Below are 27579 nucleotides of genomic sequence, written 5' to 3'. Positions count from 1 at the left end.
GCTTGAGTTGATCACCAGTGTGATGTACTCGACTATAAGCCTTCAGAGAGCTTGCAGTCAGTGATGAATTTGGTATAAAGAGTTATTTGAGAAAAGATTCTTATGTATAAAGCAAAAATGTGACCACTATAAACACTGTTAGCAAAAATCTGCTGGGTATGCACTTGCAGGAAATATTAGCATATTTAAAAGAAACTCAAACACAGCATCGATAAGATGGTATGTTAAACTAATGCCACAACTTTCAATGCAGTAAGAGTTGGTTTGCAGCAGAATATTAAATGTAAAACTACAGTGATTCTATTGACTGGTCTATTATTGTTTTACATAAGCAGAATGTAGTTAGAGACGGATGTTAGCCAGACTATTGGCTAAGTATTGCCAGCTCATTTTAATTCAAATGTATTATTGAAAAGACCAAATGCCTTCTTTGGTTCTGGGGTAGTGTAGGTTGTAGCCTTGTTGGTCTAAGGACATAGGCAGACAATGTTCTCTGGGTAAATCTGATATCTTTTATTAGATCAACTAAAATAGTTGGAAAAATTATAGAGGTGCACCGATACATCAGTCTGATATAAAGAAAATTGACTACTGGAAATTGGCCTGTTATGGCCGATAATTGGGCTGCTAAACGGCCTGTGCATGCACGCAGCCACAGTGCAGCACATAGGCTGTGAGGAGCTCAGCCCAGCAGCTTAGAGAGCTGCCTGCAGCTGGTAAGTCTGGTATGATGGAAGGGGAAGGGAAGAGAAGGAGGGGGGCGGGGGGGGGCAGATCAAGGCCCCCACCATGAAGGAGGGAGTGGGGCTGGGGCAAGCACTGCCCAGCTGGAGCAGGGTGAATGTGGGATGGATCCGTGGCTTGTCCAGGGAGCATGGGGGAGGGGTGCAGCAGCTCCCACCATTTGTCCAGCGGCTCCCACCACTTGTCCAGGAGGGCATGGGGAGGGAGTGCCCCCTGATTTGCACGGGGCAGGGTGGGTTGGGGCTGCGTGGGGCTCTTCCCAGCAGGGGCTGGGTCATGCTGTGCGCAGGGCAGTGGGGTTGGGGGGGCTACAGTGAATTTTGGGGTGGCTGCAGCACCCTACCTCTCGCAGATCCGGGGTGCACAAACCCCCCATGCCTTCCTAGGGTGCATCCAGCAGCAGGAGCCACGCCCCCTGGAAGAGCCATTTGCAGCTCTGTCCCGCGCCCCGTCCCACTCCAGCTGCGCAGTGCCTGCCCCAGCCCCACTCCCTCCCGCACCACAGGAGCATCGATCTCCCCCCACCCCAACTTTCTCTTCTCCCACCCCTTCCACCATAACAGGCTTACCAGCTGGATACTGCTCTTCAAACTGCTGGGCTGGTATCAGAAATCAGATTGGTATCAGCCGATATGCCTCCTTAAAAATTAGCTATCAGTATCAGTGCTCCCCTAAAAAATTATCTTTGCAAGTTTTTGGGTACAAACACCCTTCTTCAGGCTGAGGAAATCTGCAATACTTAGCCTGAAGAAGGTTGTTTGTACCCAAAAGCTTGCAAAGAAGATTTTTCCTTTGGTTCTAGCACCCTGAGGGCTCTTCCAGGAATATCAAATCCCGTTATAAAAATAGAAGCCAGGAAAAAAAATGTAGGCCCTTGCCTGTGCCTGTCTCTACTGCTGCCTGCCCCCCCACCTTTTGCCTCCTCTGTACCTGTGCCTGCCCCCCCCCCACTTTCTGCCCCCCTTCCAGGACAGTCAATGGCCCCAGCTCCAGCTCTGGTCCCAGCCCAAGCAGAGGCAGCAGCTCTGAGCAGCTAGGGCTGAGGCCGGAGATAAATGTGGAGGAAGGGGGACAGGGTGCAAGTGGCCAGAATGGCAGATAAGCAGGGGGGTGTGCCATCTCCCCCATGCTCAATAATAAATATTATCACTTTAAATATCATTTTGAAAATGTATCTTTATGTTACTAATATCCCTTTACACAGTTAGGCAAAATAATTTTAAACTGAATTTAGTTTTTTGTACATTTATCTACTTCAATTTTCATCAATTTAACTCTCCAATTTTCATATGCTAACGTAACGTTCCAATGTTTTGACTACAAGCCAAACACTGCAGATAAGTGAATGTAAATATGAAATGCAAATATTTTGAGGTTATTTCCATAGTTTTTTTTTCTTTTAAAACAGCCTAACCATTGGGCATAAGCTACCTAAAAAGCGCCTTCTTAAGAAGTGTGCCTGCAGACTTGACACTTCAGGCTTTAATATTTCATCATTTTTTACACTGTCTAAATCCTGAATATGTGCAGACATGTGGCACCATTATTTACAAAGATAAACTGGTGTTAAGGATTTTCCCATCAGTTTTTTTCTAGTAATAACTCAATCCAATGATGCTGAAGTTAAAGATGGAGAAATTCTGGCAAAGAGTTATCTTTATTTTAGTTCACAAAGAATCATATTTTGACCTTACCAGGACTGAAGTTGCTCTCTTTGAACAAACATCAAATACATATTTTACTAACCTTTGACATCCAAATGAACCTCTTCTGTAAAAAAAGTTTTAGTTTCCTTATTTGGAACCTCCGAAGCTGGGCCTGAAAAGACTGGGTTTTCTGGCATAAGCCTGAACAGGTGATAAAGCAGTTTATTCAGACTCTTAGTTCTTCGAAGGTATTGTGAATAGAGAGCTCGCAGCTGATGAGAGAAAGAAAGGAAGTAAACATGAACCATAATATAAAGTAGCTAGGTTTAAGAAAGTTAGGAGTGTTTAAGAACAGAAGATGTATGGTCCATTTGTTAGGGATCTTCCAAGTCCTTAGGAGACTGATTAAATATGCCATCCCACACAGACTTCCTATGTGACCTTGGTAAGTTACTTCAGTCCATATTTATAAGAGTATTTAGGTGTTTGACTTCCACTGAAAATCAACTCGAGTTAGACACCTAAACACCTTCAAAAATTTGACTGTTAGCCTCTCTGTGCCTCATTTCTCAACCTGAGAAATGCACATAGGACTTCCCCATCTCTTAGGGAAGTTCTAACATACTCACAGGATGCTGCAAAGATACATATATAAATGAGGGTGAGATGCTAAGATATTAAGCCATGGGTGCCCTGGAAGTACCTAAGAAAGATATCTACATGATTCTCAAAGAATGATTTAGTGTGGCAGAACATACAAGCTATCAGGAAAAGTGTTCTGACTCCAACTAACTGGTCAAAGATTTAGTGGTCAAGTTATTTAAAAACTATTATTATTTTTTAACTTTTTAAGCAGCATTACTCAATAGTCTTTTAGTAGCTTTCCACACTGTCATATCAAGTATGTGTGTTTTATTGCTATACCGAGCACTCTGCTTTCTGAAAAAGTGGGGCTGGATGCACAGAGTGAGACCATGCACCTCTGTGGAGTGGAGACACCTGTAGTTATCTCTATCAGGGTATTAAGAGACATAGAGATCCAATAAGAGTACCCCTAGTTTTATGCAAGCTGGAGGTTGGAAGCCGTAGCATACTTAAGAGAAGGAAAATATTCAAATGGAAACATCAGGATCATATGGAACCTGATCTAAGCCAAATCAGGGTGTGGAGAAACCCCCTGGAAGAAGAAGAAACAGTAAAATACATACCTGGGAAGAAGCTGCCTTGAAAAAAGTTAATACTAATTTCCATGTGAGAAGATATCCTAAAACAAGGCAGAACTCATCACTCAGTGGTTGAACCATGGCAAACTCTCCAACCGGAACACTTTCTAGAATGCTTTCTAGTAAGAGCTCTTGAGTGGCAAGAACAGACATAAGAGCTGCAGGTGGTGATCTAAAGAACAATGACATTTGGCATGGTGATGAGAGAGAAAACAAAACTTCATTAAAACTGATTTCTTGTTTCCTAGTCTGCTTAGCCTCCCCTCAGCACAAAGCATGTTAGTCCATCAGAAAGCTGATGTACTTATGACAGTAAAATTCACTTTTCAAATCTGCGCAGCAGGACTCTCAGCTTTAACAGCGGTGTCCCCTTGAATAGGCAGACATTCCCTGGGCTGCTTCCAGAAAGAGCTCAACAAAGAAATTGAATGCCATGTGGAGATTTGAAAGGATGATTCTGGCCTGGAGTTGTTTTAATTTATTGTTACTGGTTTCAGGCAGGACCCATACTTTGAAGGCAACAGATAAACACAAAAGAAAGCAAATCCACTCACACTAGCAAGACAGAAATTAATACTTACCTTCCTGCTGTTGAAGCTGTTTTCTGAAATGCCATGTAAAATAGACCATTTCCCACATGAGATTGGAAAAAATGCCCTAATCAAGTTTTGTAGCTTCTCTGCTGTAGTTAACTATATCTGATGTTTCAAATAACAAAGCAGCCTTTTAAAATTCCAAGCCAAATTTTAATGAGCCTTGGTTTTTATTTCATTTTGTAGATGAATGCATTAAAAAAGGAAACACAATATATGAGAACCCTAACCCTTGAAACTGTACCAATCTGCATAGCTGGGACCCCAGATATTAAATTCCTTCTTTTTTAGAAACAATTATTTAAAGCTGGAGCTTTCTGTTCAGCTGTCACTATTATAGATATCTTAGATATCTTACTGACTTTTACTAAAAGCATTATTTTCTCATCATTTTATATCCTGGTGTTAGACACCCAGAAAACGTGCTAAGGCAACTACTACACTTCTTGAGGGCTGGAAACATTTGTTTTTTCCTAATGCTTTACTCCTTATTTCTTGGACTTTAGAAAACATTCATAATTTGACAGTGGGCTGTTTGCTTGGATGGTGAGCAGAAGAACATGGGTTCATCAAGAACTGCAAAGGTAGACTTCAGGCTGCATGGGAGACTGAGACTACTGGAAAATCACTGACAATAAAAAAAGATTAATTCATTGGAGACAAAGGGCAGATAGGACAGCCCTTTCCCCATCTCAAAAGAAATGTTTCAAAAGTATATGCTCTTTCCAGAGTAAAAGTATATGCTCTTTGTTCCAGTATATGCTCTTTGTTCCAAAAGTAAAAGCTCTTTCCAGCTGCTGCTGCTGCCAGATCCAGCCCTGGCCCATGTGCTAGGGGTGCTGGATGGAGTGGTCTGCGTTCTCCATGGAGACTGGTTCAGGACCCATGCGGGCAGGGCATGTGGCTAGGCGACTGGAATGAGGCTGCGGGCAGGCGGGAAGCGGCATCTGGGAGCGGTCCGGGTGGGCAGAACTGAGGCCGGGATCACGGGGCAGTGACAGCACAGGGTTGGGGCCAGGGCAGGGGCAGAGCCACGATCTACTGCCCGCAAGTCCCTGCAACAGGCACCTATTCTGTAGGCAGGGGCATGCTAGGAGAAGATTGTGGCCCTGCCACAGGCCCTGTCCCCACAATGTCACTGCCTCATGATTCTGGTCTGTGAACCTGGCCCCAGCCATGGCCCCACCTGCCCACCCCGTTCCCAGAAACTGCTCCTTGCCTGCCACAGCCCCATTCTATCCACCTGGCCAAACATGCCCTGCCTGTGCAGGTCCTGGTCCAGTGTCCATAAAGACCCCAGGATCACTGGGGTGTGGCAGCACAGGGTGGGGCCCCAGGGCAGAGCCACTCGGAGTTTGGGTGTGCTGCTGCAGGCAGGGAGGGAGTGGGGGGTGCTCACCTGGCCCATGACAGCTCAGCATAACTCCCTAAGTGAACCCACAGCCCAAATAATTGCCCACCCCTGCTTCATCATCATAGCTCATGTACTATTTGTTCTCAAATATCAGGTAATTTGGGGGGGGTTTCTGATCATCACATGTGACTGTTTATAGAGTTTAGACTATTCACTGTGTCTAAGACAGACAAGACAAACAGTAACTGTCTTAAAATTACCTCAAGGAAATTTTGACTTGGACATTAGGAAGACCTTTCTAACTATGAGGGTGGTCAAGCACTGGAACAGATTACACAAAGGCTGTGGAATCCCCATCACCGAGAGTTTTTAAGAGCAGGTTAAATAAACACTTGGCTGGGATGACTTAAATGGAGGTAAGCCTACCTTGAGCAGGAGGGATTGATCTAGATAACCCCCAAATTAAAATCTGGTCACTTTTAAATAGATCACACATACCGACATACTCCTAACCCTGAGTCCCCATGCCAAATTCATGGTTTTACAGTTCAGTGTTTCAGGGATAAGGGGGTGGGGAGGTTATGCATCTCTCTCTCTTGTGGCTGTTTGACAAGCATACGAATTAGTGATAGAATATCACAAATCACAGGCAGGTGAACTACATAAAATGAATTACACAGGGAAAGAAAAACTCTGACCTCTGAGGCTTGACAGCAATAACTTATTCTTCAGTTGATTGATTTTATATTAGAGACACTATCTTTGCTTTTTGGTTCAGAGCAGTATGATTAAGAGTTTTTAACAGGTGCAGTCATGGATCTCTTCTCTCCTTCCTCAGAGCTTATAAGAGCCAGTTCTGGTGGCAATACTTCAGTACCAAATAAGTTGAAACATATGATCTCAATACCAATGCAAACAGAGAACGTTAAGCAGTTCTACTGTATATTTGCATGGCTTCTGCCCTGGTTAGTCACAACCATGAGTTTCCCTTTAATACCAATGCTAACACAAATGATTGCCTCTGCTATACAACTGATCTCTACTCAAGTCGTGCAGTGTCACCACAGATAACAGAACACAAGGAAAAAAAAACTTACAAAGTTGATTCTTCCTCTTCCTCACCATATGATTTGAGATCTTCATCATCAAATGTTGGCAACTCAGGCATTAACCTGAGTAGAGATAAAGAATTAGATTTCATTTTTTGTTGTGTTCACATTTCTCTCTCACTTCTATGAAGATAGATATTCTAATAAACAATAACCTACTAACTTATTTATCAAAGATAACAGTACATACAAGATGTGTGTTCCCATTTTCAAAACTGGCTGCCTAAATTTCAGATGGCAAAGGGCACAATCTTGTATAAACTATATAGAAGTAGGACTTTTAAGTAAAATATATATCAGTGTGCATGTATACACATAAATATATATAATTATATATAAATATATTAATATATATAAATATGTGTGTGTGTGCACGCACACAGGCAGATCAGGTTCTTTGGATAAAACATACCTTTTATTAGACCAACTCAAATAGTTGGAAAAATTCTTTGCAAGCTTTCGGGTATAAATACTCTTCATCAGGCTGAGGAAAATTCTGCAGTTGGTCTGTGCTCTTGAAGCAATATATATATTTTCCTGAACTATGTCTATATTATTATGTATATTTTTTTAGTCAAAAGTCCTACTTCTGTATTTCACAAGCCTCTCTAAGTGGTCCTCTCAAAAGGAAGCAAGGGAACCCATGGATCATTTGATTCAGGTTACATTCCCTTTTCAGAGGTACACGTAAGTCAGTTATGTACCATATTTCAAATTTCAGTGCATTGTTATTTTGATATGAATTTTTTCCAGATTGTTCTAAAGAATCTTACGTATTTTCCCCACTATACCAAGACAAATACCTGAGGCAGAGATTAGTTTCAAACTATCCAGTAAAAATTTACTGTCAGCAGAAGTAAAGCATGAAATTACTACAGATTTTTTGTCTCAAATGTGATTCAAAACAGAATCTAAAATTTAAGACTTGAGCAACCTTATATTATCTGAATATTGGTGTTTTATTAAGTATGAGTAAAATTCTGTCTGAAAACCAAATTAGGTTTTCATGTTCTATAGTAGTTACGTGTTCTTATAGGTTACCATAAGAGTTTAAATTTCTAGATTTATTCTGTATTTACACTGGTTAAATACGTATCAGAGTTCACTACATGCACATAAATTACCAGTTAGTATTTTTCCCCAAATGAAGAATTATTTTGCTAGTCTTTGTTGTATCCAAATGTACATATTTTACAGTTTTAAAATAGATGACGGAAAACCCATTGATTGATTCCTTACTTATATAACATATGGTAGACAGCAACTTGTACAGGCCTAGCTTGGAAGAGGAGTAATGGAGATAACGTGTTTAACAAAGTCTGGAGTTTGTCTGGGAGGTTAGTTTTCTGGCCAGCAACAAATTTGGCTGGCAGCTTGTGGCTCAACAACTGATCCTTTGAAATATATGTCAGAGCTTCACCCAAGGACATCAGTATGGAGTTCTGAAAGGATTTTTCAGATGCAAGTTTGTTTTCTCCTGTTCATAATCAAGAAAAACAGTAGTTACATTTTTAGTCATTTGTTATGGTTGTTAGCAAACTTAATCACAGATAATTCAGGTATATGAACTCCCACATATCAAAACTACCTAATATTAAAGACTGAGAATTCTGTCATCATGCATCCATTAGGTGTTTTTTTTCATTACTGAGCATATAATGCATTTACAAGAATCAAACCAAGGGTTTTAGTAAATGACATAAACAGTACAGTGTGTGCGTAAAATCAAAAGATGGATGCCCAATGTGCTATTTTAGATTGCTTTAATGGGTCATTTTTCATATCAAGCTACTACCCGCCCTGACATTTGCCATTTACTTACCTGTGACTTTTACCAATAAAGGTAAAAGCAAGTTGTGAATGCCTTCAGAAAAGAATTCCTTCCATTCAGAAATCAGGTTCACCGGTAGATTTTCCATAACCTCAGGAGTTGCTTCCTGGAAGTAAGCGCTAAAGGTCGAAGCCAAGTCGCAGCTGACACAAGCAAAAATTTGCACAAGTGGAACTTGATAAAGTGAATGGTTTTCACTTGTTGTCTGGAAAATAATAGCAATGATTTCTCAAATTATTTTTCTTATAGCTATACAGAGTTACATATAACAATTTGTAGTTTGTTAATTAATTAGAGATTTCTTTACAAAAACACAATAGAAGAGAACTAGAAAGCAAGACAAATTTGGGTTCCCCCTCATCTTAGGTTCCTGACATTTGACCTCACTAGGTTATTAAAATGCTCTGCTGTATCCCAATAAAAAATTAAATAAATCTGCCCAATTCTTATCTGTGTTAGAATAAAGGATTAAACTGCCACCAAGTGGATTCAAATAGGAACATATGCATCTGCAATCCTAAATTGTTATGCTGCCAAGTAGGCCAAAAACCATAGTTTAAAGAGCAACTGCTTCCCTTCTAACATGAAAACCCTAGACAACTCATTCACTCCAGCATTTTCAAAATACAAATAGACTTACATTTGGCTAGAGACAATTAAAGAGGCATTTACTTATTTTAATCTACTCTCTACCCCAAAACTATGCTGCTGCTTAATTTTTCTCTGCCCAGATCCAAAAAAAGAACATAAGTACTGAAAATCCTTTAAAATGAGGAGAGAAAGAAAAGAGAGGGCATATACACAAAGGACAGGTTGAGAGAGAACTTAAACATTTCAAGTTTTATTTAATTTGGTTTATAAACATCATATCACTCAGTCTACCTCCACCCCACCCTTCGTATTAGGTTCATAAACACTTTTAGAGGTTGATGTAGAGAGACTGAGTTTCATTCAATCAATTTTGTGTGTGTAATTTTAGGAACCCCTTCTTTTCTGGGATAATATCTCTCAGAGTTTGAGGGAAAATATGACAGCCCCAATTCAAAAGAACTCTCCAGTTTGTTTTCCAAAGAACTAATGCTTTTTCATAAATCTCGAATTCCTGTTATAGTCTGGAGACGGTAACCTATTCTAAACAGAGGGACTTGCAAACTAGTTGTTACAGATATATGCAATATTAATTTATTTTTCAGGTTGTACATTACCCTCACTAGAAAGTCAGAGGGGAAGGGACAGGAAACAGATTTTCTTGTGCAATTAATTTATACAATGCTAAACTTTTGTAAGACTAATATCACAAGATTCCTGCCCTGAGAAGCATATAACCTAGACAGATAGCAATGTATACAGGTCAAAATGGGGATTCACTGTGAGCACTGGTTCACATTTTTTCAGCTATTTTAGTTGGTCTAATAAAAGATATCAGATTTACCCAAAGAACCTTGTCTGCCTGGTTCACATTAAAAATATATATATATTTGAAATATGACATTAAAGAGCTCTTTTTAAAAGCAGGTTTCAACTCATAACATTGAGTATCACTTAGCCCTTACAGTTACATTTTAAAGCACTGAAAAAGGAAAAACACAACCCCAAACAACAGTCACCTGATTTAATCTTATTTCACATAACTCTACAAAGCAACAAAATACCATGTATATTCAAACACTGTTTACATCCAAATCCCACACAACGCACTGATCTCTTCTGCTCATGAATTTTCCTTCCATTTCTGGTTATGTCCCTATCCAAATTCATCCACCCACAGAAACAGATGCTACTATCTTTAAAATCCTATAACAGAATCACAGAAAATTAGGGTTGGAAGGAGGCCATCTAGTCCAAGGTCCTGCTCAAAGCAGGACCATCCCCAACTAGATCATTCCAGCCAAAGCTTGGTCTAGCCGGGTCTTAAAAACCTTCAAGGTTGGAGAGTACAACCTCTCTGGGTATCCTGTTCCAGTGTTTTACTACCCTCCTAGCGAGAAAATTCTTTCTAATATCTTACCTAAACATCCCTTGTTGCAACATGCGACCATTGCTCCTTATTCTGTCATCTGCCACCACTGAGAACTATCTAGCTCCATCCTGTTTCGAACCCCATTTCAAGTAGTTAAAGGCTGTTAATAAATCCCCTCTCAGTCTTATCTTCTCTAGACTAAAGAAGCCGTTCCCTCAGCCTCTCCTCAAAAGTCACGTCCCCCAGCCCCCAAACCATTTTTGCTACCCTCTGCTGGACTCTCTCCAATTTGTCCACATCCTTTCTTTAGCGGGCGGCCTAAAACTGAACACAGTACTCCAGATGTGGCCTCACCAGTGCAGAATAGAGGGGAATAATCACTTCCCTTGTCCTACTGGCAACACACCTACCAGTGCATCTCAGTTTGCCGTTAGCCTTCCTGGCAACAAGGGCACACTGTTGACTCATATTCAGCTTATTGTCCACTGCAACCCCTATGTCCTTTTCTGCAGAGCTGCTGCCCAGCCAGTCAGCCCCCAGTCTGTACAAGTGCATGGGGTTGTTCCATCCTAAGAGCAGGACTTTGCACTTGTCCTTGTTGAACCTCATGAGATTTCTTTTGGTCCAATTCTCCAATTTGTCTAGGTCACTCTGAATCCCAGCCCTACCCTCCAGCGTATCTATTACTCACCCCAGCTCGGTGTTTTCTGCAAACTTCCTGAGTGTACACTCTATGCCACCTTCCAGGTCGTTGATGAAGACATTGAACAAAACCAGCCCCCGGACTGACCCCTGGGGCACTCCACTTGATACCAGCTGCCAACCAGACATCAAGCTATCGATTACTACCCTCTGAGCCCAGTACTCTTCCAACTAGTTTTCTATTTACCTTGCAGTCTGTTCATCCAGCCTGTACTTCCTTAGCTTGCCTGCGAGAATGTTGGAGAACATATCAAAAGCCTTAAGAAAATCAAGGTATACCACATCCACAGGTCTCACATCCACAAAACCAGTCATCTCATCACAGAAGGCAATCAAGTTGGTCAGGCATGACTTGCCCTTGGTGAATCCATGCTATCTGTTCCTAATCACCTTCGTTTCCTCCAAATGCTTAGAAATGGATTCTTTGAGGACTTGCTCCATGATTTTCCCAGGTGAGACTGACCAGTCTATATTTCCCTGGATCCTCCTTTTTCCCCTTTCTTAAATATGGGCACTGTGTTTGCCCTTTTCCAATCATCCGGGACCTCTCCTGATCACCATGAGTTTTCAAACATGATGGTCAGTGGCTCTAAAATCACTTCAGCCAGCTCCCTCAGCACCCTTGGTTGCATCCCATCCAGACTTGTACACATCCAGCTTCTCTAAATAGTCCCTAACCTGTTCTTTTGTCACTGTTGGCTGTTCACCTCTTCCCCAAACTGTGCTGTCTGGTGCAGTAGTCCGGGAGCTGACCTTTCCTGTGAAGACCAGGGTGAAAAAGGCATTGAGCAATTCAGTCTTTTCTGCATCCTCTGTTACTAGGCTACCTCCCCCATTCAATAAGGAACCTGCACTTTCCCTGTTCTTCCTCTTGGTACTGACATACTTATAGAAACCCTTCTTGTTACCTTTCACATCCCTTGCTAGCTGCAACTCCAACTGCACTTTGGCCTTCAACTAGTTGCAACTCCAACTGCCTTCATCCCTGCATGCCCAAACAATATTCTTATACTCCTCCCTAGTCGTTTGTCCAACTTTCCACTTGTTATAAACTTCCTTTTTGGAATTTAGATTACTGAAGAGTTCCTGCTAAGCCGAACTGGTCTTCTGCCAGAGTTGCTAGTCTTCCTGCACATCAGGACGGTTTGTTCCTGCACTTTCATTAAGGCTTCTTTGCTCTCCTGTCCTCCTCTCCCCGTCAGACTGGCTTCCCAAGGGATCGTGCCCATCAGTTTCCTGAGTGAGTTGGAGTCTGCTTTTCTGAAGTCCAGGGTCCTTACTCTGCTGCTCTCCATCCTGCCTTTCCTCAGAATCCTGAACTCAATCATCTTGTGGTCACTGCTACACAAGTTGCCATCTACTGCTACATTCGCCACCAATTCTTCCCTATTTGTGAGCAGCAAGTCACAAAGAACACAGCCCATCATTGGCCTCTCCAACACCTGCACCAGGAAGTTGTCCCCAACACTGTCCAAAAATGTCCTGGATTGCCTGCACTGCTGTATTGTGCTCCCAGCAGATATCAGGGTGATTGAAGTCCCCCATCAAAACCAAGCCTGTGATAAGGACACTTTCACTAGCTGCTTAAAGAAAGCCTCATCCGCCACTTCCTCCTAGTCTGGTAGCCTATAGCAGACCCCCACCATTACATCACCCTTGTTGCTCTCTCCTCTGGCCCTAACCCAGAGACTTTCAACAGGCCTATCTCCAGTTTCTGAGCAATCATATGGCTTTTTTTTTACATAAAGTGCAACTACCCCTCCTCTTCTCCCCTGCCTGTCCTTCCTGAACAGTTTGTACCCATCCACAACAGTGCTCCAGTCATACGAGCTCACACCAAGTCTCTGTTATTCCAATCATGTCATAGTTCTGTGATTGTTCAAGGATTTAAAATTCTTCCTGCTGGTTTCCCAGGCCCTGTGCATTCTTGTACAGGCACCTGAGGTAACTAGTCGACTGCCCTGATTTCTCAGAAAATATGAGAACAACTCTTCTGTTGCCCCTTCCTGCTTGCTCTCCCTCCAGGTCACCCACCATCTTCACATCCAGCCTTCCATCTCATACACACGCAAATGTAAAGTCATAAATAAGTTCCTAAGGCAGGTGATGCAACATCCTCCATACATCTATTGTGTAAAACATAACTTGTGTGAAAGCATGAAAATTGCTGTTAGGAAGGCATTAAAATTTAAATATCTATTTCTTTGCTTCTTTGTTGTAAGTACAAGGAAAAGAAAGTGACATAGATTAATACAGGGGTGCTCAATCTCTGGCCAGTAGGCCAAACGCAGCCTGCAGAGCCATAGCTATTTGGCCCACAGAGCTTTCTACATATTGGGAAATTTGGCAGCAGAGGAGCGAAGCTAATACAGCTACACTCCCACACTGATAAATTCCAAAACCCCAAGCTCCACACAATAGGTTGGGGACAGGTCATGCCCCTTCCTCCCCACATCCCATGACAAAAGAGTCCAAGCCACAACCCTTCCCCAGGGCTGGATGGGACTGGGCCACACTCCCTTCCCCTGTGGGGCCAGGGTGGGACCTGCTTAAGCCCCCTCCTCTTCAAAGGGCTGGGTTAAGCCCGTTTCCACCTGTGCAGCTTGGCTGGAGCTGGGCCATGGCCCCCCCTGCTCCAGGTTGGAGCTAGGATGCCCCCTCTGTGTGGCCTGATGGGGCCCTGCCACTACCGCTCCATGGCAGGTCAGGACTATCAGCCATATCTAGTCTGTGGAGGGCTTGGGCACTGCCAATCCAGCCCACCCACTGGCCAAAAAGATTGAGTATCACTGGATTAATATATTTAGAGCAGTGGTTGTCAACCTTTTTGGACTCAAGGCACTCCTTCATAACTTGTCTGAATTTAGGAACACCCTATTCCAAAAACTTATTTATTACAGTGCATAAAAAATAATGACTACAAAAATATTTTAAATTTGTCAACAGGTCACAATGTTTTTGACACCAAGGATTTCCATCTGAAATCTCTTGGTTTATCTTGTGAATTATGTAAGTGTTTGCACACTTAGCAGTGCTAATATTGTGCAGCACCGTGGTTAAACATCACTGCTGAAGGACATATAGCAAGGGATCACTGTAAACTGTGCCAGAGGTGCCTCCTGCAGCAGCTTCTTTAATGTTTTTCATTTTGCCACTTTCTCCTGGCCAATTAGCAGAGGTTTTAAATATGCTGTGGTTTTTGGCTCCCCGGAGATCAGCAGCAAACTGCTTGGAAAGCAGGGCCCCTCTGCCAATCAGGGTCGGGGAGAGCAAGCGGCAAAAAGAAAAACATCAAAAGTGCTACTTTGGGGGCACTTCTGGCATGATTTACAGAGATCCCTACATATAGCAGGTTAACGACGATTTTTGTTGTTTTACCTCTAACCAAGCCATCATGGAGCACAGGATGAAGTCCCATTCATTGTCTGCCAACGGAGTTGTGGAATGTTTTAGCACTAAAGGAAGGTAACGCATCACCTCTATATTGAAACCAAGCAGCAGAGGACTTGATTTTTTCAGATTGCTACAGCAAAAGAACAAAAATTTAAAATTATCTTCATACTATAGAGGAATACAATATCACTGTTCTTGCCTTACTCTCTCATCTTAGGTTAAATGCATGTTATGCGCTTCCAAAACCCTTGGGGCTTTTTCCCCCCCTTTATTTGTATATTAAAAAGGAGGTATTCACATAGGAAGCTAACACATCTAGCTGTGGAACAACAGGTATAGGAGAAACCAACCTGTAAGCAGACAGACCAGCAGTTCTGCCGTTCTAAATCAATCCCCTGGTTTAAAATTTTGCTCATCAAATTATCAATTCAAATGATGACCTCATGCAAATCAATGAATTTATTACTTGCAATTACAGTTTGCTATATTCCACAAGTAACATTTCAACAAGAACTTATAGGGCTTCAGATTCACTTTACAAAAGCACACAAATGGTACACACACAGAGCTCAGTTGCCCAATGAGGGCAGTTAGGCCCCCAAATTCCACATCATAATACACTAGTCACTACACAGGTACCAACAGCAACTGCCCATTAGTTTATCTACTTGACAAACAAGTCAGGAATTAAAGGCTTTTACCAGTCTTTCATGGTGTCATTACGTGGCTCCTGAGAGGAAACCCAAGATGGATGAATTCCAAGGAATTAAGGTACTTATTCTCTGCCACTTACATCATTGGTTAGATATTAAAAAATGAGGGGCAAACTTAGGTAGCTAAATCTTTTTTTTGGTACCTAAGTGATCTAATCTTCAAAAGTGCTAAGTAGTCTGCATCTCCCAAAGAAGCCAAGAGAAACTGCTGAATGGCTCAACACTTTACAGGACAGAAACAACAGTTTAAAGTACCTGAGACCAAAACCCTGCAAAAATGCATACATGTACTTAACTTCAAATTCCTTGAATAGTTCTGATTCAGGTGCTATAGATCGGGCTCAGATACTTAGAAGTTAAGGTCTCTCACCTAGCATACAAAGGCTTGGTAATCAAACTGTAGAGATACTAAGGGGACAGTATCTCAGCAAGCACATATTATGACTTCAATGAAGCCTTGAGAGCCCAGACCCCAATGGCTGCCTCTCCTCTTCTTTTTTAAAACCTTTGCCCCCTACTGGCTTTTTCCTTCTTTTTTTTTTTTAAATGTAGCACATAGCAAAAGTTACCTACCAGCTAAAAAGGAAGATGTCCTCATTATCATTTTTCCAAGTTATCATTATTTTTAGTATCCCAGACAATAATCCTCGGCAATCAATGTTCCCATTAGTCAAGCAGGAGTTTAAAATGGCAAGAAATCCAAATGCTCCTATAGTATGGAAAATCCCAAAAGCCACGCTTAATGTTTATGAAAGTAACTGTGCATCTATTGACAAAACAGTCCGCAGAGAGAAAACAGAAATACCTATCCACTGTCTACGACCTCTTCTGACTCAACTTTAACAGTATTTCATAAAATAAGTTATTTTGTACATTATTCTGAACTTTATTTCTTTAAGTAGTTATTCCAATGTTATAGCATAGGAATACCATTAAATGCTGAAAATTATATATCATGCCATGTTCAGTTTACGTAGTTAACATGTAAACATAGTTTACATAGTTAAGGGTAAAAAAAAAAAAAAAAAGAACAGAAAATGCATAAGCACAGCAGGCTGGATGCCTGATGTACTAAGCTCCCAAATGAAATGTTTGTTTCACACCAGATTTAAAATCAAAGTAGTATGTTAACCTATAGATTTAATAACAAACTAGAAAAGTAATGCATACAGAAATTAGAAAAGTAATGCATGCAGTGGACAGCATTAACATTGTTCATGAAAGCCCACTGCTTATTTTAACAATGAAATCTTACTTCTGCTCTACTCTCTTTAAAACCACTGCCAGTTTAAAAGATGACAAAAATTCCATGGATCTAATGCTTTCTGGAGAACAAGTACGTTTCTTCAAGTACAATACCAAGAAAATCAGAATGATTAAATGCATCACTGTATATGCATGTTGAGAGTATATACCTCATACATTTGGGTTTACAAAAACATTACCAGTTCATTCAGAAAGTAAATTAAGATACAGAGGATAACCTATAGCTTGCCTCATGTTTACTGGAAAACAGATGAGGTGCCTACTGCCCTGTGCAGGAGTGTCTAGAAAAGCAGAAGCAAAAAGAGAGATTCAGCCCACAAGAATAGGTTAAGCACCAATTCTCTGGTCAGAGGACAGACCAAAGTGATACAATGATCTCCACAGCCAAGGTAAGATCTATGCACCCCTTTCCCTGTTCACTACTCAATTTCACAGGCCAGGCTGTAGCGGCCCAAATGTATTCTTCAGTGGACATGTCTACATGAGACGTTTACTGTGTAGTAGCCTAATAACACTGCGAAGTAGTGGGCTGGTCAAAAACCATGCTAATACGCTACTGTACAGTGTTATTAGGTTACTGCGCAGTAAGCTTCAAAAAAAAAAAAATTCTGCTGGCACTACTGTGCATTTAGTCAGTACTTAATTAAGTACTAAACTAAATTTACAGTAACTACTGCGCATTAATGAATGTGCAGATGCGCCCATAGTGAAGTAAGAAATCTCAGAACACGTTAATTAAAAAACTCACCGAGGGGTAAACTAGTCAGGTATACATGAGTTGATGACTGGAGGGGAGGGAGGGAGGGAAGTTGGGGCATGGAAAGATTCAAACCTATGCTTAACCAGTTTACAACTTAACCAGAATTAAAGTTCATGCTTCCCAAGTGTTTACAATGTCAATTTCAAAGTGCTCAGCTGGAGAGCCAAGAAAATGTTCTATGGATATTCTATATTCAGTTTCTAAAAAGTCTTAAATGTTTATTAATAATGCTAAATCTCTGGGTCTAAGTCCTCTGCTTTCCAATTCTCTATATAGGATGTATACTTAAAACTTTATTTTCAGGTATCATTTTATTTACTGATCATATGTTGAACCTACATGTTTATAAGCTAGTAAGGATTGTCTGTATAACTAAAACAAAAATACTAACTTAAGTTCTATGAATATTGTTTATAATCCACCCCTGCCTTATCAAATAGCAAGCATTACTACAAAGAAGTTAGTGTGGATTTTTAGTCTTTATTATCTGAAGAACACAGAGTTAAGTTACTGACCATCAGTACTGGAGAGCTCTGTTTCCATGCATACCATAAGTTTAGCAGTGCACTGAATGACAAGTTCTTCCTTTTCATCCTCAAGTAAAAATGGAGACAGGGACTGAACTGAGTGCAAGTTGCCTTCAGTTAATGGGAAAAACCTGTTCACAGAAGTAAGGTACCATTCATGAAATTTGGAAATAAAATTAGGTTTATCATCAGTAAAATGAAAATCAGTTCACAGGAATCATAGATTCAACAGAATGGTTTTGTATTCTGCTTGTTAGGGTGATTATGTACATTAAAATGGTTTCTCTTTTACACTATATGAATGAATTCTAAAATGCATCTATTACACATATTTCATTTATCAGGACCAGTTGCAACACAGCATTATCACTGTTTTCCCCACAAAGAAAGTAATCTCCAGTATTATATTACCCATCAGTCGTCTTATATAGATCTCTTATCTGACAGGCTGCAATACTGTCTGTCTTAATTAATTTAGCCATGGTTAAGGACCAAAGTCTTCCACTCTCTTTTGATCTGCAGAAGGGAAAATAAGAACTTGTTAAATTTATGCCTACACAAACACAGGTCACTAGGTTAAGATCTGATGAAGGAAGAGAGATTGAAAAATCACACCATAAAGTGACAGCTGTTAATACAATATATTAAGGCTGTCCATTTGGCAGCCCTCTCAAATTTAACTGATGAGCCCTGGGTTTCCAGTCCAAGCACCACTCCCCCCCGGCCATTGGTTCTGTGTTGCTGCCACCGGAATCTTCAGACTTCCCACCATCCCTCCTCCAGCTTCTGTTTCCTGTCCCTGCCCCTGAGGCCAAGAAGGCCAGGTAGCCCACAAGGCCAGGGAGTCCACTGTACAGTGCAGTTTAGGGGGAAGACCACATGCAGCCATTGGTCACTCAGAAGTTGGACAGTCCTGCACTATATAATGCAAAGGCAAAGCCAGAATTAAGTATTATATCTCAAGTATTTCATAATTTCTACCCACCTGTTAAATAATATTTGCAGAAGGTTGATTTTATTACTAAGTGCACTTAACTTCTCATATGTAATATTCATTACTTGAAGCATATTAAGGAATTCAAGGAGCAGGCAAGGAGGATTCTCAAGTTCTTCAATCCACTGCAATGAGTACAGCAGTTCTGCAACTAATCAAACCAGTGAAAGTATCTATTCAATATGTGCACTATATAAATGGGAAATCTCTGCTTATATTTTGATGGATCTTTGCAAATCATAATAAAAAGTGTTTACCCTTGTACATAGTATCAGGGACTAAAAGGAACAGGCTGGATGCCTATTACATTATAACTTTATATAAATATATAATTATTATATATTTTGAGTTTATTCAATTGCTAAAATAAATTATTATTATTAACAAATCTAGATGCTTAGGCACTATTAAAAATAGGTATGGCAAGAATTCTTATGACTATATGTTTATGTCCCCTAGAGAATACTCAATCTGGGATATCAGCCCAAGGCTGAAGTTGGAAGCAAGCTCTTAAGTTATTGTCTCTCTTTTCCTTCATTTTCTCTATGAAAATCCACATTCAGCTTTGTATTTCTCTTCATAGCAACAGAGAATGAACTTTGAAAGTAGCCACTGCTATCTCATAATATGCAAAAATATGTCAATTGCCTTGTCTTTTCTAAGAATAGGAAAATAAGTTGCTCCATAATTAAAAATAAGCAAGCCAAATGGGAAGGACAGATAGAATAGTTAAGAAAAGAAAAAATGACTGCTCAAGGTCTCTCCCAGTTCATCCCTAACAGTCTAAGCGCACCAATTTGCTAGCACAGATACACTCCCTGTTAAATGTTTCGCACTTATGCGGTATTTCAGTCTGTTGGCAAAGAATAATTTTTACTGTGTTAGTGTAAGCTAAGAGGTTTTTGAGGTTACAGGAATACAAACAAAAACAACCATTATATTCTAGATACATGGACACTGTTTTTAAAGATACTTCTACATTTAAAACAGGAGCAGAACAACACTGGCTAAGAGTACAATGATTTCAGTTATAAGCCAAAACTTTAACAGCAACTTTAAACTATTAACACAATTTGGTTTACATGGCTACTATATTAATGAATCACTTGTCATTTTACCATTTTTACTTACTTATACCATCCATTTTCTTTCTTTCAACATCATGATTTTCAAAAGCCACCCCATTTTCCAGGACAAACAGGACTATTTTACTTAATAATGCTCCAGTGCACAGATGGCTTGGAAGCTTAACCGTATCACATAGTTTAACATTTGCTCCTGAATGTTCATGATTCATACTCAGTCTTCCTTCCAGAAGAGGTCTGTGTAACCACTGTATAAGGAATAGGGGGAAAGAGACATCCATATTTAAGTGCCATTGTTACAGATATAAAGTAAATTTTTAAGTATTTTTCTAACTTTGTGGGGAATTTTGAATTTAAATGTTACTTAAAGTGACATTAATACATTTGTTGGCCATTAGTAAGTTTGTTGGCTGTTTCCGTCATCCAATCAGAGTGCGAATAAAGCATTACGGATAGACAGACAGACTTAGGCTTTTATAATATTAGAATATTACACACAGTCGAAATTGTGTGTGTGTGTGTGTGTGTGTGTGTGTGTGTGTGTGAGATTTCAATTGTATGGCCAACAAACTTTTTACTAGCTGTTCATAACTTCAAAAAAACCCCATCTGTCTGAAAATTGTGCATCTATTACCAAAGAAGAGATTACTATACATGTAATTTAATTTTTTTAGCTGGCTCTGTGCATTTAGCAACACTGTTTTGCTAGATTTTTGTAGTCAGATTAAAAAAACCTCAAATCATCAATTGGTCATAAATTGCTACAAGACTGCTTCAGATTAGACATAAGGAAAAACTTTACATTAGACATAAGTGCAGGGGGGGCTGGACCTGATGATCTCATGAAGCTGAAATAGGGTTAAGTGAAACCAAAAGTTTCTGACAAATCAAGATGGTGACCATGAGCATTATAACAAAACTCATTGAGCGCTAAGTGGAATCAGGTATCAATGTAAAACAACCATAAGGAAACAGCACTAAGCAGGGGCTGCCTGTCATTTACTGCAGATAAAGAAGTCCAGGGAGTATATAATATTCAATAACAACAATGTCACTGCGCAGTGACTTTCAAGATGCTGTCACTTTCTTACCTCAGTGGATAAAGACTCTCTCAACTTCTCCCATTCAGAGATGTTTGGAGTAATATATCCAATATATGCCCCCACAAGATAACCAGAAAGTTGACCAGTTTCTAGTAGCTTAGTCAGCAAATCATGTATTGCAGAAATCAACACCTCAAGGCTGAGAAAGGGAAAATAAAATGTTAACTAAGCTATCAGGTAACAAGAACATACTTCATTTCAGCGTACGTGGCTTTTCAAATGTGCCTTCTGGATCACACTTGCTTCTCCCCATGCACAGAAAACAAATACCTTAATTTTTTAGTACAAAACATAGGATGGAGGCAGTGAAAATATCAATTTTGATTCTCTGGGACAATACTAAAATATGAAGAGACCTAAACTGCAAATACTTACCTTTTAATGTCCAAAGGGGAAAACTGAATTTGATTCTTGACCCACAACGCAGATTTATGCAAGAAGGTGCTCTGTTTCTGCAGAAGGCCCAGCTGATGCACAAGTGAATTCATGCCAGACAACCAGGTATGCTTTAATTTACGCACAAGCAAATCTGAAAACAACCCCCCCCCCCAAAAAAAAACAGACCATTTTAATTTAACTGCTCAATTCCATGCTGTATAGCGCTAGGCACACTGGGTATACAAGCTTCTCTTTTAAACGGTTACTTTTGAAATGGGATTGTCTTGATCAAACAGCTCTCTTTAGAAAAAAAAATCCCCCTCTGAGCAAAAATAATGCACTTGCCACTGCTTTAAGTCAGACCTGAAGGTCTGAAATCGGTCACCAAGGAAATGAAGAATCCTAAATTAATGACCACTAGGAAAAACTCTGCTTTAAGTGACCTGCCCCTAGGATAGTCCAGAGCCCCCTAAGAACTGTGACTGAGACAGACACAGAATCTAATTCTCCTAAACCAGTGTTTCCCAACCTTTTCCAGCCCCAAGGCACACTTACATTAATACAAATTTTCCATGGCACACCTGTTATTCCCCCCATCCTCATATCTATTGTAGCTCACTGCTATGGCAAAATTCCACAGCACACCTGTTCATTTCTGACAGCACACTTTTGTGCTGCGGCACACTGGTTGGGAAACACTGTCCTATACAAAGTTCAATAAACCAGGAGTACATCCTTTCTTTTTCTGCAACCCCTAGCATAATTCTTTCTTATTCTATCACAGACCATAGTGTCTTTACTACCTAATTCATTCCCAGGTCTATCCTCTGGAAAGAATGAGACAGGAATTCTATGAAAAAACAGTATGTAACTAAAGACTGGAGATAATGCATATGAACAAAAATCACAGGTGATCTTCAATACTTTTTAGCAAATAACTTTGCGCCCTGTCAAGTCAAATGGGGCTGTAACCACAGGCCTTCACAAACTTAGCCATACTAGGTTTTCAGTCTTCACATAAAACTAGAACTATAGTAGATGAGCCATTTAACCAGTGATTCCAAAGGATATTTGCTGACAATTGAGCAGTGGCAAAACTCAGTGATCATGGGTTCTGTTGAAGAGATGCATGCTATAAGCTCACAGACCCTTTTTACCCATTCCCTGCAGGCGTGACCCATTCTGCCCTATGCCTGCTAAGACACTGATTTTCCCCATCCCCAACTCCTCAGTCCAGTTCTGTTTTTCTCCCCTATGAACAAAGAGTTTCCAATTCTCAAGCTTCCCATACCAAGCCCAGTTACTTTTCCCAACCAATCTTCTCCCTGCCTGCTGGTTCCCAGTCCCAGTCTTGTCTACTGGGTACTCAACTGACCAGTCTCTCCCTTACCCACTGGCTCCCAACTCCAGTCCCAGTCCTCTAGTTTCCATCTCCAATTAACGCCCAGATTTTCTGTTTTCAGTTCCATTGTCTTGAACAAAGCCAGTTTGTAGCAACCTAGATCTTCAAGTGCAAGATAAATCCTGCTTGATCCTGGATTGCAGTATGCCTAGTGTGTCTAGACTCTTCAGGGACTTAGCTGCAAAGTTCTGGCAAGTCAACAGTGGGTTGTCCCATCCCTTCCCCTACGCAAAAGTTTTATAGCTTGGCCAAATTTTAACAGGTTTTCACAGGGATAGCAAAAGGCACATCTCTGATGAAGTCTACCTCCCTCCAACTTAAAGCTGTCATGCAAGAGTAATGTATGCTAAACTTTGTGGAGAAAAAATATTGCTAATTTTTTTAGACATGGGCAGAACATGTTTCCAATAAGTTCAACCAGGGACAATATTGCTTTTTATGTGCTTTGAGGTACTGAGGTTTCCAGAAAATAATAGGTCTTGAATTGTGAGGTGTATGGCAAGCATACCCCTGTCCCTGTTACTAGTACAGCTTGATAGAGTAGGCAGTTACAAAAATCAGTGCAGGTGTGCCAAACCTGGGACAGATAAGACCAAGCAACTAATAAGCAGCAGGCTGTATATGTGGTCACTGGATGAAGTGACACCAGTCAGATGACCAGGAGAACACTGGGTTAGGGGATTTAAACCCAGCCTGGGGCCATACCAGGAGACTTACAAATCTCCAAGTTTTGCAGCATGGGTGCTCCTGGAGGCAGACAGGCACCTAGCCTGCCCAGAGAAGCCAGGGAGGAAGGCTCCTAAGCAGGTAAGGCCTACAGGCAGCATTTATCCAAGGAGGGAAACTACTGGATTTCTTTTTGAACTAGCTGGTTTTTTTTGTTCAATTTGGACTTGTGACTGAAGGACCAGGTTGTGGCTACAGGGGTAGAGAAGGCCATGAGCAAGGGTGCTGAGGTGCACCCTGCTTTTAGGGACCAGGAGACAGCTCCAATCTGTGAGGCAGAAACTATGATATGGAGACAGAACCCCAGGAGGGAAGGGACTGCTGTCAAGGCCAGGCCGATACCCGCAGAAGCTGAGATCTCAAATCCGCGGACCGAGGCAAGGCGCAGCCAGAAAGGAAAAGAGGGCATAGGCTATGATAGCTGAAGCCCTAACAAGCCCTAAGAAACCAGCAGGAGCAATGCTTGGAAGGGAGAGCACTCTGTGAGCATGGCTGGACAAGAAGCTCAGGTAGGGTGACTGGCCTGATCAGGTAAGGCCAAGCTACTTGCGAGACTGCTACTGGTCAAAGTACTCCCCACTCCCCAACAACATACAACAAAATCATGGCAGGGGAGAAACTGGAGGGATAGGGAGGCTGGAACAAGGAGCAGGTGAGCAGAGCAGACCCTATGTGCTTTACAAAGATCTTCTCTAGACTGCAATACAATTTTCAAGCTCCTTTAGACGCTCCCCTCACCTGCCAACTAACCATCTTACATGACCACCTGGGGGTCATGTCCCACCAGGTGTGAACTACTGATCTAGTTTTACAGGGCTATTATGAAAGTAATGTGCTATATTTTTTTTCAAAAAGTTTTCTTTTTCCTATTGCCTTGAGATTCAACCCTCAGTTCTAACCAACAGATGCAATTATAGAAATGTGTGCTTCAAAGTCAGATTTTGGTTTGCAAATGAAATTTCTGTTTTGCTTACCTGGCAAGTGTGTAGTATCCTGGCTCTGTGCACACAACTGAAAAATAGTGAATAACAAGTCTTCTGAGGATGGCATCAGCAAGCACCCTTTAACAGAACTGAAAAAGCTGGAGGCTACATCACAGATGAAAGATACCGAAGGTTCAGTATTTCCAGCTTCAGAAAGATCCCTAGCTTTAGACAAAGCTGCTTGAAGATTATCAATAATCCTTTCAACATAACTTTCACCAATCAAGAACTCTGGGAGGATGGAAGGGTAGGGGGTGGAAGAGTGAAGGGAAAAAAAAAAGATGAGACATTTTTACAGTTCTTCCATGGTAAGTAGGATAATGTGAAATTCAGCAAACTCTAATCAATATCTCTAATCAATATTTTCAAGAGTCTCATTCACAAATACCAAATTGATTCAAAGCAAAGACAGCTTTATTTCTATACATGGTAAAGCTTCTGTATCTTCACTTTAGGCATTATGCAACAGCCTAATGAAATGCACACAACACATTTTTGGTGAAGCTTCTTGCACCAACCTTTGCATAAAACAAATGGTTTATAGCAACCATCCTTCTACAGCCATCTGTTACACTAACCCTCATTCCCAATAAGGCAAACAATCAGCCCTGCAGTGCAGCATTTGGGCTTTCAAGCTGGCTAAATTTCTGCAGCCAGCTGAGCAGATTTCCCAGAGAAGACTCTGGGACCGCATAGCAAATATGAGAGTTTCACGAACACTAGAGATGCACCGATACACTGGTCCATATCGTATCAGCATTGATGAAAGGAAAACTGACATAATTGGCAATCAGCTTTTTTGGCTGATGTGGCTGATAAAGTCGCTGATAAATGCCACATGCATGCATGCAGCTGCAGCATCCTGGGGATGCAGAAAGAGGGAGATAGATCCCACTGCTATGCACACCCCAGGGGAGCCATGGGGGGCATGTGCCACCTGGACCTGTATGCAGGGCGAGGGCGGACTGCTGCTCGGCAGGGGTGGGGCTGGGCCAGGGCTGCACTCGGGGCTGGCAGTGGTGACACTGGGAGGGAGGGGGTTACATCACTAGGAGGGAGGAAATGGGCTGTGGCCACCCCAGAATTCGCTATAGTCCCCTCCCTCCAAACATCGCTGCTGCCAGCCCCAAGTACAGCCCTCCCACCAGAAAGAGCCACTGGCTCCATCCTACTCCCTGCCCCACCCTGGCTGGGCAGTGCCTGCCCTAGCCCTAGCCCCACTCCCTCCCTCACCACAGGGGCCTTGATCTGTACCCCATGCCCCTTCCCTCACAACAGACTTACCAGCCGGATGCTGCTCTCCAAGCTGCGTATCAGCAATCAGATCAATATCGGCCAATATTGCTTGTTAATAACTGGCCATCAGTATTGTCCCTAAAAATCTTTATTGGTGTATCCCTAATGAACACCCACCCATTCTAGAACATGGACGTATCAACTGTTCATAAGTATTTATCATGGACCTCTAACAATAAGCTCTAATACTGATGATCTTCACAACATACCTATTCTGCAGCATTACCCATTACTAAATCTAAATTTTCTTCTTCACACTGAAGAAAAATACAATTGCTGGAAATCCTACAGAAAGAAGATAAATGGTGGTTCTGCTACCAGAGGGATGGAAGGGAAAGCATATTAACTGACCACTCCCAGTTAGTGTAGATGAAGTTAACAGGATGTGATTAATTGGCTCTGGCAAACAGAGGAGGAGGTATAAAGTAGAAATAGGATTTCTGGAAAAACCTCAGGAAGTTCACCCAATCCCCAAAGGATAAATAGACTCACCATTCCTAACATGTTGTGACAACACCAAGCTCAAGAGCGTCCACTTTTCTGAAGAGTATGATTCTGACAAGGCTGCAGTGGTTTTTAATCCCACATAGCACAGATCATCTGCTAACATTACAAGCTTTTCTCCAAGTATGTCCCCTTTCAGCCAGTCACAGACTAGCAAGTGTTTAACTGAGCTTGAGCATGCCTAAATTACAAGGAAAATAAAGAACTCTAAGTAACTATTTTGAGGTTAATACCACATTTTCTAATATTTGGCATGCCCTGGAATATAAAACACACACTGTTGTTAAAAGACAGCTTGAAGAAAAAGAATTTTTACCTTGTAGTACACGTACAGTACTGAGTAGTAGCAGCTAGGAAGCCAGGTCTGAGCCCGCACACTGGGTCCAGCCATGGAATGACCCCGTACACCAGACTGGGCCAGGACACAGGGTCATGTCATAAGACTGGGGGAAAGGGGAAGACTCCATGGGTCCAGAAATTTTGTGGCAGGGGAGTGGTGACAGTGTTAATTGCCATGACACCCAGAACTGTGGCAATTAACTCTGCCACTGCTCCCCACTGTCACATTTCCAGACCCGTAGGTACCTGTATTTCTCGCATATAATGTGCACCCCATTCCTCCCAGCTGGTTTTTGGGGGAAAATGTGTATGCTTTACTTGAGGAAAATATGGTAACTCTAAGGGCACAGGATTACTATGCAGTCTTCAGAGATAATACTCCATACCTATACATTAAAAACTGCAAGTTATCTGAAGAAATGCTGATTTTTTTCCTAAGATGCCAAATTACAAGAGACATGGGTTTTCCAGAAAAATTTCCAATGCCCTAAATAGAGCGCGATCTGATTTAGCAGGTTTGACTTATATTTAGTAAACTAAAAATGTACCCCTGTGTTAATTTTATGTCCCAATAGCCACAAGTATTTGAACTGAAATATTTGATTAGGAAAAAATTAAGTACAGCATGCTTAATGTGATTTAAATGTTATATTCAAACAAATTCAAGCTTTATGTGGCAAGTTTTTTTTTTATTGGAATAATTGTAAAAATGTAAAGACAATACACAAAAGCATATACTTCCCTTACATTGTTTGTTTAAAATTTAAGAAAAAATGAAGGCACTGAAAACTATTGATATTAATTTTACAACACCCAAAGAACCATGCATGATATGCCATGCTTTGGTTTTGATTTGACCTGCACAGCCAGTTAGGTGAATTCATAACTTGATTTTTGGTTTGGATTATTATGTGAGTATATTTACCCTTCTGTTTACAAATCAATAAA

General features: G+C 41.1%; 1 protein-coding gene across 1 annotated transcript in view; it reads right to left on the bottom strand.

The window, feature by feature from the left end:
* The window catches only part of LTN1 (listerin E3 ubiquitin protein ligase 1), a 49427-nt gene that overhangs the window by 6467 nt on the left and 15381 nt on the right, over positions 1-27579 (bottom strand). Inside the window, exons 12-26 of the mRNA XM_014518864.2 lie at positions 26281-26473; positions 24484-24723; positions 21379-21532; positions 20992-21142; positions 19947-20148; positions 18807-18966; positions 18233-18337; positions 17810-17952; positions 15842-15977; positions 14541-14685; positions 8492-8705; positions 7909-8146; positions 6658-6732; positions 3599-3785; positions 2491-2662 (exon numbers count right to left, since the gene is read on the bottom strand). Coding sequence (XP_014374350.1) covers positions 2491-2662; positions 3599-3785; positions 6658-6732; positions 7909-8146; positions 8492-8705; positions 14541-14685; positions 15842-15977; positions 17810-17952; positions 18233-18337; positions 18807-18966; positions 19947-20148; positions 20992-21142; positions 21379-21532; positions 24484-24723; positions 26281-26473 — 2515 coding nt within the window. The remainder of the gene's footprint in view (positions 1-2490; positions 2663-3598; positions 3786-6657; positions 6733-7908; positions 8147-8491; positions 8706-14540; positions 14686-15841; positions 15978-17809; positions 17953-18232; positions 18338-18806; positions 18967-19946; positions 20149-20991; positions 21143-21378; positions 21533-24483; positions 24724-26280; positions 26474-27579) is intronic.

The sequence above is a fragment of the Alligator sinensis genome, unplaced genomic scaffold (genome assembly GCF_000455745.1).
Source record: "Alligator sinensis unplaced genomic scaffold, ASM45574v1 scaffold373_1, whole genome shotgun sequence".
NCBI classification, from domain to species: Eukaryota; Metazoa; Chordata; order Crocodylia; family Alligatoridae; genus Alligator; species Alligator sinensis.
This window is presented reverse-complemented; position numbering and strand designations above follow the sequence as displayed.